The 12,829-nt window shown below is 50.0% G+C and overlaps 1 protein-coding gene across 3 annotated transcripts; it reads right to left on the bottom strand.

The window, feature by feature from the left end:
• Positions 1-1,155: 1,155 nt before the first annotated feature.
• On the bottom strand, positions 1,156-11,764 carry LOC126579798 (sodium-coupled monocarboxylate transporter 1). 3 transcript variants are annotated; one of them, XM_050243440.1, is made up of 4 exons: positions 11,639-11,764; positions 3,045-3,711; positions 2,202-2,959; positions 1,156-2,123 (listed from the first exon to the last, which is right to left on the bottom strand). In XM_050243440.1, exons 2-4 carry the CDS (start codon positions 3,709-3,711, stop codon positions 1,554-1,556), a joined length of 1,995 nt encoding a protein of 664 aa, XP_050099397.1. In that variant the 5' UTR covers positions 11,639-11,764; the 3' UTR covers positions 1,156-1,553. The 3 variants fall into 3 exon arrangements, with proteins under 3 accessions (XP_050099397.1, XP_050099388.1, XP_050099380.1); XM_050243431.1 differs by lacking the exon at positions 11,639-11,764 and adding an exon at positions 6,525-6,662; XM_050243423.1 differs by lacking the exon at positions 11,639-11,764 and adding an exon at positions 4,354-4,690.
• Positions 11,765-12,829: the final 1,065 nt, after the last annotated feature.

Consider the following 12,829-nt stretch of genomic DNA (forward strand, 5'->3'; position numbering starts at 1 on the left):
GATACATTTTAACGGACCGCTTGCCACCGACCACCGGCCAACCTCATTCTGCTCTGCGTGCCAACCGCGAACGCTTTTCGCCCCATTTACTAGCCCGTCCCCGGTTGGCATTACGATGTAATTTTTGGATATCTATCAGCTGCCACGGTACGGTACGGTACTGTGTGCTTCATAGAAACCCGCGTCAACCTGATCCATGGTCAAACGGGCCCGCGCGCGCCATGATGGATTTGAGGCATGACGACAAGTTGACGAGGTCGAACGGTGTACAGCGAATGTACTGGTGCACTAACTAATTTGTTGCAAACCATAAGTTAGCTCGAGGCAGGGTAAAAAAGGAGCAAAAAGAAGCTAGGAAACAGGAAGCAACACGGTACGGTACAACCGTAATGGATGCTTTGCTGAAACCAAAGCACTTGAGCAATTGAGCCTCTCGACGCGGCAGCGAGCAAGCGGAACCGGCTTTGGCACACACCGCGACGGTGGATAAGCAAGGGTATGATTCTATTTGTCGTTAAACAAGCCACTTCCAACCACCATCCTTCCATCCACAGGTTCTCTATTTGCTTCCTCTCCCTTGACCTAGTTTAGCACGCCGAAAGACAGGAAGCCACAGGAAGAAACCTGCGAACTACTTTAACCTCATCATTATACAGGATTCCTTTCAATTTTATTCATGGCCATAAGGCCCCTAAGGTGGGGAACGGCATGCTCCTGGACGATCCCATCATAAAGGAGATGATACTTCATTATGCTGCTAAAGCATTTCCCGGAATCATATTGAGCACTTGAGGCCACTGTGGTAGTGATGGCGATGGTGGTGGATTCTCGTTCTCGTTTGCTTACCTTGCTCGAGGGTAGGCGAGGTTTTTCAGCCTCGACTGCAACCTCGACATTCATTTCACGTGAAGAAAAGAGGGTTGTTTTCAAATGTTACTATTTACATCATCCCATCCCTTGGCGCAACCAGTGTACCGAGTGTTTTTCTTTTTCACTCAGCTTAGCGATGTTGCACATTCCGAAACGGGGCCAAAGTGTATTGCACTCCTGGGAGCAACCCGAAGTGAACAATCCCTATTCATTAGCAGCATTATTAGGCGACTCTAGAGGGTTTCTCTTTTACAAATTCCAATTCATTTTATTCCTAGAAAATATATGAAGCGGGAAGAGATTAGGTGAAGGGACGCCTTAACACACTTACACAGTAGAGTACAGTTAGATTCCAGTAGATGACCGTTCCCTGCTAAAGCCCTAGGCACACAAACGTGTGCACTTTCTTATTTCTGTTAGCTACCTATTTACAAATTAATGCTGTTCCTTGTGAACATCCCTCGACAAGCCTGCCAGGAGCAAGGCTACCGGGGCAGACTACGAAATACTATCTGCGGTGAAGCTGACCTGCAACCCTACGACTACGACCTCCCTTGCGGCCACCGATTGGGACCGGTCTCTTATGCGGTAGGTTCTCTGAGTTTATCACAGTCTTTTGATTGTTTTTTTTTTGCTTTGAACGGCTAGCGAGGAGTGGCGGAAAGGAGCGGAAACGTCGATCATTATGCCGATTCCAGATCACGCTTCCGGTACACTCCCTCCAGACTACCCGGTTCTGGCTTGACCGGTGGTGTTACCGGGTCTATGCTAACGACGGTAACGCCCGATTGCTCCGAAACCGTATCGAAGCCAAGGTTATCGCGTTCCAGCTCGTCTATCGGTATCTTCTTCGACCGATCGTCACCGGCGGTGGCCTTCGGTTGCTTCTCTTCCTTTGGCCGGATGTCGGGATTGGTGATGTACCGGCGTTCCTTGCCAGGGAACAGTCGGCTGCAGTAGTACGCCACCGGGTGGAGCAGCTTGCGATCGTACGCATCGTCTTCGTGTGACGTTAGCACACTGACGAGCGTACCGATGGCCACCGTCAGGAAGGTACCGATCAAACTGTAGTACATGTAGGACACGGAATAGAGGCTCTGCGGGAAGCCGAGCCCTGTGTCGGTGGGCGACGGCACTGTGCTCGTAGTGTCCAGGTAAGGGAAATCCGATTCCACCTCGAGTGGCGTGTTGGCCAGCAGCCAGGATTTCGTTGGTTTCGTGATACCGGACGAGAACGTATCGTTGGTGCAACCCTGTAAGTAGCATAAACGAGAAGAATCCACTGTCAGTGACGCCGATCTGGTGCAGCGCGATCGTCTGATCAAACTCACCTCGATGGTGGTAGGTAGCAGAACAACCTCCTTGGAGACGGTCAAGCTACCGAACGTGATCCACAGTGTGATAACATGAGAAAACAGCATACCACAGGCTGCTCCCTTCCAGTTGGCGATCGGTACGAGCATCGCGAGCAAAAACACACCCAACAACGGACCAGAGGTGGCCGACGTCATCAGCATGCTGCTCTCGATCACACCGGACAGCAGACCGACCGAGAAGCCCACACCCATCACTATCACACCGTAGATGGAACCGATGAACTTGATCACGTTCAGCTGCTGCTTATCACCAATACCCTTGAACCGGGGCAGATGCGAAAGAAAGTCCTCCCACGTTACTGTCGCAAGCGAGTTCAGGTTCGAAACGTTCAGACTGAGCGCTCCGTTGAACAGCGACGCCATGAAGATGCCCAGCACCCCCGGTAGGTAAGCGAACTTGTCTTCCACGAAGAAGGGCAAAATTTCGTCCATTTTGTTGATGTAACCTGCCTTCATCGGATCGCAAACGGCGTACACCGAGTAGACGCCCATACCGACGATCCACGCCAGACAGAACAGCACGATCACGACGGGAATGTTGCTCATCAGCGTGCGGCGCACCTCCTTGAACGTGCCCATGCTGAGGTACCGTTGGACAAAGTTCTGCTGACAGCCAAAGATACTGAGCGACATAAACAGCTGACCGAGCCAGGCCGATGTAGTGTCCACGCGCACCGTAAAGTCTCCCGTGAAGTTAAGGAAATCGAGGCGATCTGTCGAAAGAAAGAAGGAGAAAAGAAGGTTAACAAAACTGACAACATGGAGTCCGCAGGGGGACCACGAGCCCACACTACCTACCATTATTAGCCGGAATGGTGAAGATCTTCTCAAAACCTCCCACACTGACCATCGACTGGATGATGATACCGAGCGAGATCAGAATCATGGTGACGCCCTGTATAACGTCAGCCGTTATCGCCGCCTTCAGACCACCGAGCAGATTAAACACGATACTAATCGCCGAGATGCCAATCAGCGACGCCCAGTAAGGGATACCGATCACGGTGTTCAGCGCAACGGTCGGCGTGTACACGGTCACACCCAGGTTCAGCAGCGATCGTATAATGTACGTACCAGATGCAAGACACCTCACAAGCCGGCTGTTGAAGCGCAAATCCAGATACTGGTAGACGGAGGTAACGCCCAGGTTGAAGTACACCGGGATGAAGACGAAGCACACGACCGGATACGCCGTCACCATACCGTACAGCGTTTCCCACATGGCCGACCCGCGGTAAAACAGTTCACTCGGATAGCCCAGAAACGAACGCACACCGAGGGTCCCGCGGGCGATCGACAGCATCATCGCACCCATCGAGATCGTCCCCAGGCCGAACACATAGTCGGCCTTGGTTTTCTCCTTTTTGCCGAAAAATCGACCCCACAGTGGGACCAGCGTGGAGAAGATGATAAACACGATGAACACCGCATAGTCCCAGATCAGGTCCATAAAACTTCTGGCCATCTGCAAAAAAAAGGAAACAAAACGCATCACATTAATACCGAGGATCGATCGAGTTGTTGAAGAGCTACACGAAAGGCGAAGATGCTGTGGACAATGGAACTATCGCAAGGTCTTCACCGATTGGTCACAGATAAGATGATAAGACACCAGAACCCGCCCTTTCGACGCTCCAACCAATCGCAACGCACGCGAGCTGATAAGAGAAATCGACGGCCACGGCGACCAGGACGATGCGCCGTAGTTGAGCCAAATGCTAGACACGACCGCCCCACTGAATGCACGTTTGCTTGGAAATCGTTTACGCGCCATCCACGGAGGAGGTTCGTGTCTTCCACTTGGCACTTGGCACTTTGCTTTGGCCTGACTTTGAGGCTTGAGTGTGTCTTTGTGAGCCGATCGGGGTCAGGATGAGTGAGAACGTCATCAGGATGATGTCTTGACACGGCGAACGCTTTCACGGACAAGGACCATGGTACCACGGGATCGGTTAGCACCGTTCCGATAATGATCCCCGCGTCGGCAGCCCCCGAGAATAAACTGTTTAAGACCTACTAACGAGCGCCCATTAGCGAGTGCCGAGATGTATGTGCGAACGAACCGATGACGATCAAACGGGAGACACGATCACACGGCATCACTTACGTAGCGCGCCATTGTTGCCACCACCACCACCACCACGAGCGAGCAAGTCGGGCAACCGCCAATTACACAATCCTCACAATCCTCACAATCTCGTCCTCAGTACTCGGTGACGTTGTCGTGCGTGGTGTATCCGCGTGATGCGTGCACGATACGTCGCAAGTTCAATTCACAAATTCACCAACGCCAATGCCACGAGAGAGAGAGAGAGAGAAAGAGAGCGGTCAAACCTATCACGCTGCAATGGCCATCACTAAAGCCCCCTGGGAGCGATCTTTAACTGCCGATTAAACTGCACTGTTAGTGTACTGCTTAGGGATGCACGGCTGCTGGTGCTGCTGTTGCTGTCTGCTCTAACGAGACAGCGAGGTTCGACTGGTGGTGCGATCCTGCGATCGATCTGCGATCTGCAAATGTGCACCGAACCGGCCCTTAGATCCGTAGACCGCTCTGTTGGATGCTGTTTGTAGTAGAACGTCAACGACAGCAAAAACGAACCATTGCCAACGATGCCAAGTGTGGTTGTGATGGCCCCCCCCCAAAAAACGATCCCCGGGAAAAGGGAAGTCCGTCCGTCCGGTGTGTGGCTCACGTGGCCCAAATCTCTCTGTATGTGTAGAACTGTTTCTTCCGAAAATAGATCCGGTTAGATTGTATCAAGCCCCGTGGCGTATGCCGAAGGTCACAGTCCGGAAGAGCCTCGTGCGCCACCGGATCTGCTTGATAAGTACATTGACACGCCATACCAAAGAGCGACATCCTCTGTTTCTAGATATCTTCTAATGAGTTTTCTCGTTAATGTGATGCCGACACAGTGTCGCTAGCACAGGATAGCCACAAATGGTTTCTCATTTCCCTTGGCGTGATCATGAAAACACCCTAGCCATCTCAGCCCACACCCCCACGAATGACACCAGCAGGGGCCGCCTAACACGCGGGAAACGGGCGCGATTGTGACTTTATCGAGCACCGTGCAACGTGCAGCACCCCAGGGCTGATGATGGGCGGTAATGGGCCCGTTGTTCGTGTTTGCAATTCATTTTTTACTCCATTTTCTCTGCCTTTCCGTCGTCGTCGCTCCGGTGGTAAGTGTCTCCGATATTGGAAGAGAGGGAACACAACTTGTCTCTTGCCTTGTTTTTCCAACCGCTGCTCGCTTGTTACTATGTACCTATCTGTGGCACAGTGCGTCATATGTAACTGTTTGCCAAACTGTGGCCCACCAGATTGAGTAAACAGAGGAGACACGTGTTGATGACTAAGATGCAGAAGATGCACCCTTCGAGTCGATCGTACAAAGTAGTACCGGCTCCACGGCAGAAGAACGTGGGATATGCTCTATTGCTTTGAATTACACGAAAAGGTTGATTTGCCCATTAGTGCAGTGCATTTAGATTGGTCTACTTGTGCAGTGGCACCATATTGAGTCGAACTCTGTAAATTTACTGCTTCGCTAGGTATCTTCTGAGATGAATATTACATGAGGCACCTCAGCGATTCCGCATTGCTGACACTCTGACGACCGCCAACTAATTCTAGCGACTCGCTTCCAGTCTAATTCCATCTGTCGGTCGCTCGTGTCGTTAGCAACCAGCACCGGCATCTCTTCCGATCCACCTTCCTACCTGGCCAGCAACAATTAATCTCAATCTCAAATCGCTGACATAAGGTGTTACAGAACGCGTTGGATCATCATCCCGATGATCGCGTTACGCACGCGCCGGGCCTAGATCTGACCAGAGCAACTCCAATTAATGCACTGCCTAGACGCTAATGCTGCACGTACCGGACAGCGGTTCACACATGCGTTTTGCGTAACAATGGTGCCGGCCATCGCCAGCGAATGTATTGCTAGTTTTGAGAAGATTCACGAATAAAAAAAAGCGCAATTTCCACTGCAACCTGCACTTTAATAGCACACGTTAATTGTTGCATCCACCTGTCACGTCACGGAGCACTAACGTACAGGGCGCAGCTCTCTGCCAGATCAACTCGTCCAAACATAGCAACATTAGTGGTGCTGTTGTTCACTGTTGTAGTTTGTGGAAAATCAAATGTCAACAAACAACCAAATCACTCACACAAAAACACACACATACAGGTGGGAAAAACGATAACACTTGGCTTTGGGGCGTTAGTGCTGTAGGCGCGGTAAACAATCGACGGATATTTACCATCATTTTGATTGCAATCCAGGTCTCGCCGAATGGCGAATGGTACAGTGCGTCAAGGTGGTGGTTATCAACTGCGGTGGAAACCTGCTACAGTACGTCGCCAACACGTGATGTGTGTGCAGAAACCCAAAAAAAAACACAAATCGATCGACTTCCTGGCAGGGGATTCTTTTCGGAACAACACCAGCAACAAAACCCTTCGAGAACCAGCTCCGAAGGCTAGGTAGCGCTCGTCGTCATCACCTTTTCGCAGTCACTTCGTCACTAAACAGCTGACCGAGCTGCGCACTCGCGTGTGCACACTATCAGTGGTCGGCCACTAACGGTGACAACGACCGTAAGGAAACGACGAACAACGGCTGGCAGAAAAGAACCCGGCCAAGCGCCACCACAGCCGACAACGACCTGTGCGGTTACGGGGCAGCCGATGCAACGCGCGACCCACCGAGACGCGATCTGATCGCGAGCCACCGGTCAGCGAGACCTTTCGAGGCCATCATTGATAGCCAGTCGGCCAAGCACGGGGATTGATAGCACCGTCTCTCTCTCTCTCTCGCGCTCTCGCTCTCGCTCTGTCTCTCTCTTTCTCCCTTTCTTTCTCTTTTTCTCTCTCTCTCTCTCACGCTCTAGTGATGCTAATTAATATGACCGAGAACCACCTCGCACTGTCACTAGGTGATGCTGCATGACAACACCTGTGCACCGATCTCCTTCGCTCGATCAGAAGCGATTGCAAGCCCCTTTGGTTGACGAGCTGCGAGTTCTTTGCGTACCTACTAGAGCACCCAGCGGTACCACACGATGTCGATTAAAGCCTCGGTACCACAGCGCGCCACTTTACGCAATATCGGCGCACTTCGCTGAGGCAAAGTCGTGCGACGAACGTGCCCGGCACGCTCCGAGCAGAAAACGTGCTCGCAATCGGTTTGCTATACCGCGACCAAACGCCGATAAGCCACTCGAAGTACAACACAATAAGTCAAGCCAAATGGGTTGGAAGGTTCGTTAGGAGAAAGAAGTTTAGCGTGAAATGGCTCGATCGCCTGGGTCGGCCTCGGAAAAAGGCATCCGTGAGGTTAAGGTGAACGTAGAACCGTAACCATAGAATGGCCCAGCGTACAGCAAGCACATGGACTGCCGTATGATGCCGCAGATGAACGACGAAGATTGTCGAGAGGGTGCCACTTTAAGTCACATTAGCAGTAAGGCTCATTAGGGCTCGGTCTACGTCACTCGACTGCCAGCACTAACTTTGAATGACATCACGAGCTCTGACCCTTCGAGCTGTACTAAGATGCCGGTGCACGGTAAGGTAGATCCACCGGGGCCAGGAATTTGCAACTTACCTTCAGTTGTTCACAAAAATCGTCGCGCTACACCGTCGAAAACTAAAAACGTTACTCGAAGGCCGTCCACTAACGCCAATTAACACCTTTAACACGTGATAGTAAACCGTTTTGATGCTTAGCCCTTATCAGAAGCGTTACCGAGCGATGACCCGAATTGTACAGAACGCCACCCGGTCTTGGCCTTATAAAGGTTCACAAGACACTGGCTCTTCGGGGCTGGCTGCTTTGCGGTTTTTGACACGCGGTGAGCGTCTTCGGGCGACGGTTATCAGCAAGCGTGCATGAGAGGCCCGGCCCGGCTATCGGCTGTCTTGCACGGGACTACCGATTCGAGAACAATCAATCAATCATCACGCGCGAACAGATTTCCAGCTAGTTGTCGCGTGAACAACCTGTCGCTCCCGTTACCGCATCGTGCGCTATCTTCGATCGTTGGGCCCACCAACCTTGCCGATGGTGGACTGGTCAGGTATATGACTAATGCCTCGCCGGAGGGAAAGATCGTGGCGCTAACAATAGGCTGATGCGAATGCTATTTCGAGAAAATGCAACATTCGCAGATGAGAGAAGGAAGGAGCAGTTTTCTGTTTCAGGCAACAGGACTTATGGAAGAGAAGCGTTTGGACTCAATGTTACTTGCACTTTTCGTATAATATCAATGAAAATCTTTATTCAATTGCTTATGCTCTTCCTGGCAAGAAAATTAAACCTCGTTGGTTAGGCTGGATGGCAAAAATATAGATAAAGTCTTCCTTTTAATAGTAATACATGTGTAAATGCTAATACAAATGCTTAGAAAGCCATTTTGCTGAAATGTGTTCCAAATAAATATTCTTGATTAATATGACATAACCGAAATATGATTTTATATGATTTTATGATTCAAAATTATACCGACAATGGCCAAAAATAGCCATAATCGCAGTGTGACCCAGTAAGAGTTAATCAGTATAACGGGATGTAGGTCATACATTAGCATGAGGAAACTCAACGAAGCAATAAGCCTATCGAGAAGGACAAAACTGTGGATATGCAGATGATGCCAGAAAACAACACATCCCGTAAAGTCGTTTAAGGCCATCCGCATCGACACAGTTGACGTGGTTGTTCCAGATTGAGATGCAGGACTGGCTGATTGTGCGACAATGGTGCTCGATCATAAGCGATAGATGATTCTTCTACAGATGTGAGATGAAGTATCCATCTGTTACTAAGGCTGATGAGTAAGTATGCACTAATCATGATGCTGATAATTATCTCCCGAAGAATAATAAAGACACAGTAAAAGCGACAAAGGAAACAGATATCTCGAGCAAATAACACACTGAAGGAAATGCATGGCCATTAACTCAATCAACCTTCCATGATACTGTTCTATCGAAAGGTTCGTAAAAGCATTTTCATAAACATGAATCAACCAGTACACATACTGGTGAGTACACAATGGGACAACGAAAGTGGCGCATAGTTAGTGATAACTGATGATTTATCACACCTAAATGCCACCTCGAAGCCAGCACCTCCCGTCATTGAATAGCACCGTATTTAGGTAGATTAATCACCTCGTAAACCAACCAATCATAATCCAAAGTTCTAGTATCTTCTGACAATGGGCAACCGATCCGACCTGCGTCATCAAGTACAACACGGCACGATCATCTCATTTACTCCCCTGTAAATTAGTCAAGGTCTTTGACCCATAAATGCAACACTGAATATCGTTCCTGTGCAAGTACACAAAAACCATTTGTGTGATTTCATTGTCCAACAATGGATGGTCCGAGAAAAAAGTCAAACAATCTCCATCCATCATTATCTTCAGAAAGAACTCCCGTTTTCAGCATTTCCGTCTGATTTTTGGGCTGTTCTCGAACGAGAACTCGATTGTCATAAATGAGATCACAATACAATGATGCCCAACATGGCGTCAATAGCATGCCCTATTAATCCACTAACGATCGTCAATCAGCCACCGTTGGATAAACCCCAAAAACAAATTTCAAACACCCAGATTCCGTCGACGACACAGATCTTTCCGTTCCTGTACATCCTGGAGCGACCTCCGATTTCCCGCCCCTGCAGATGAACGGGCATAAGCTTAAGCATCTTCTCATATTCCGGGGAAGTCCTGCAAGTCAATCACGTATCTCCTCCTTCGTGTGTTCCGAGAACGAACGAAAGAGCCGGCGGCGCCTCTAGGCCTCCGGATATCCCGGAGGCGTTCGTTTAATGTATCAAGTCACGCTTCGCCCATTACGAGAGAGCTCTCTCGAGCGATCGCGATGCTATCGTTAAAGTTTCTGTCATCCTTCACCGATAATTATCATGCCGGCGGGAACTGTGAAGTTAATGGTTTCCACAAACAATCGTGCGCTAAACGGCGACTACGGAGGTGTGCACCTGTCAACGGTGGTAAACTGAATCATCAGTCCTACGCAGGCGCATGATTCACGGTCATGTTTGGCCACTATCGGCAACGGCTGCTCGGTTCGTGTTCCAGCAATCAGAACATGGAAAGACCAGTTTTTGATCGTCAACATAAACACACATCACATCCCGGTCCCATTTCCCCTCTTTTTGGGCGTAGTGTCGCAGCAGATCGGATGAATCAGCCCTGATGGATCAGCTGTTCGATCAGCGAATGGGCTCGTGGTAGGCGCTCTTTGCGTGGAAAACTACTGAGAACACGCACCACTTGAGGTTGAGAAAATGTTCAACCTGTGATGGCTCCAGATTGCCGAAGCGCGAACAAAAGAAAATCGACAACACTCCAGGGAGTCCGTACGTAAGTTGGCCATATCACCTTTGCCATCTTCAAATAGAGCGTGTCTGCCAACGAGTACCCCAAGTACGTCTCGCTCCTAGAGTAGCCGATGATGTACATTTACTATCCGATACGCAAATACGCACGCCATAGCAAGCGCGCTTTATCGAGAAGCGATCTCGTTTGATGGCTCACGACACTCGAAATAATAAGTGTCAGCTAGCCTAGGGGCCGGCTGCAGTAGCGCACCTAACAACAGCTCCGGTACTTGATGACCGCCACCCCAAGAGCCACCTAGTAGACGCCGCAGGTGGTGCCGCCAGCGTCTCGAGCCACCTTATCAGTTATCACGTGAAAGCGTGTGAACCGCACCGCCAATCGCCGTTGCTCGTGATCAATGCCAGTCTTGGCTGAGCATTTGTATTTGGTTTGATAAAGAGCATGCGTTCAAACTGCGACTCGTGTTTCAATTATGCTTCGTGTGAAGCCGGGAACTGTTTTCGATCCTCAAATGTAGATGGTGGTGCGTGAAAGATGCTACACCGATGATGATATTACACTGCGAGCATCACGTACAAAGGCACACGCGACGCGATGTTCTGTTGTCTGACTTATCGGTTTATTCATCTTATCGTTCCAGTTAGAAACTGGTAAAAGTCTCTTCTAACCACGTCAACAATCAGAGTGGAAGAAGCTACTGCAAATTTGTCACACACCAAATCTATCTACCTGCTGCACTCTCCCTTTACCCGTTGCATTCAAACCAGTTAATGTGTGTTTAGGACTTGCAGATCGTCAGAGCAGACATGGAGTCTCAGTCTCTGTGTCGTTCATTCAACTTTAGCGCATGATAAGGCGGTCTCTTGTCTATCTCAGTCCGTCTCAGAATGTAAAATTCCACAGATAGGTTATCGGAAACAAATATTTATCGAACGTGATCGACTCAAACTGTGCATCAGTGCATCTACTTGGTAGCATTAAAACTTTTGCATTACACTTACCGTGAAGATCCGTTTGGTACCTTTCCTTCAGTGTCCAATTAGAGAGTTTTTCTCAACGTTATGAAACTCTTTGTTCGTGTTGATGGTAAGCACTGCAGAGACTGCTGGAGTGTCTCAAACCCCTCCCAAAACAACTTGCACCTTAATTTCTAAATGCCTCACACTGACTGCCACTATGAATAAAAGGTCCAACTCATCATTCTACAGCACTTTCCCTTACCAGCAGATAACGCAAACGATGTCTTTGGTACAATGTAAGAGACGGAGCAAGCCTTTCCGGCAATAACGTTGATACCGGAGCCAAGTACCGGACCTGCAGTTCTGCTGCTACTTAGTTGCGTTGTCACGTGCCACGAAAGTACAAGTCAAGTCAAGATCACTCGTAAAATGCCCTGCCTAGAGCTCAAATGCACAACATAGGCCGCTTCGACTCTGCGATCCACTCCGTTAGCACGTTCGCGACGATCTGACGATCGCGACAAACCGCTGACTAGCTAGAAGCCCGTCCATTCATCCAACGCCCCTCTCAAGGGAGGGAGATTATCCCGAAACTTTTTCGGCGGTTTTTCTGCAAACACGAAACAGACCTGGTGGGCTCGAAAAGCTTTTCAGTGCAAGCCAATGCTGTAAACCACCCATCATACCACTTCGCTGGCGCCTCTCTCTCTCTCTCTCTCCTCTCTCTCTCTCTCTCTCTCTCTCTCTCTCTCTATCTCTCTGTTGTGGTCACTCCGCAGTCTGTTTCGGTCTTTCCCAATGGTAACCTTCCATCCGACCTTCTCGTACTCCATCTCCCAACGATCAGTTCGTGGTCGCAGTGCTTAGCCTGGCCTGCCTGCCTTTCTTCCCATTTACGTCCCCTGCATGTCGCAAGCCATAGGGCCGGTCGGCTGCACTGGAACCGGACCCCAGCCCATGCTAGTGCAGCCGCGGCAACAGCAGTTCGCTGCAGTATGTTTCGGATAAGTCTGGCCGAAAAATGGTTTCAATTGACACCGGTCTGGGCCGTAGTGGGCTAGGTGCTAGCGCCTAGCGTACCCATACAGGCCAAGGGTTTGAAGGGCCGGCCGCAAGGTCTGTCACGGTCTCGTTTTCTGATCGGTCGCCGGTCGATCGATCGGACGGGCGGTGTGGTGGCACAATTGAAACCTTCGCCAGCACGTTCGCCCTTAACGAACGCGGTGCGTCCTT

The sequence above is a fragment of the Anopheles aquasalis genome, chromosome 2, assembly GCF_943734665.1.
Source record: "Anopheles aquasalis chromosome 2, idAnoAquaMG_Q_19, whole genome shotgun sequence".
NCBI lineage: Eukaryota > Metazoa > Arthropoda > Insecta > Diptera > Culicidae > Anopheles > Anopheles aquasalis.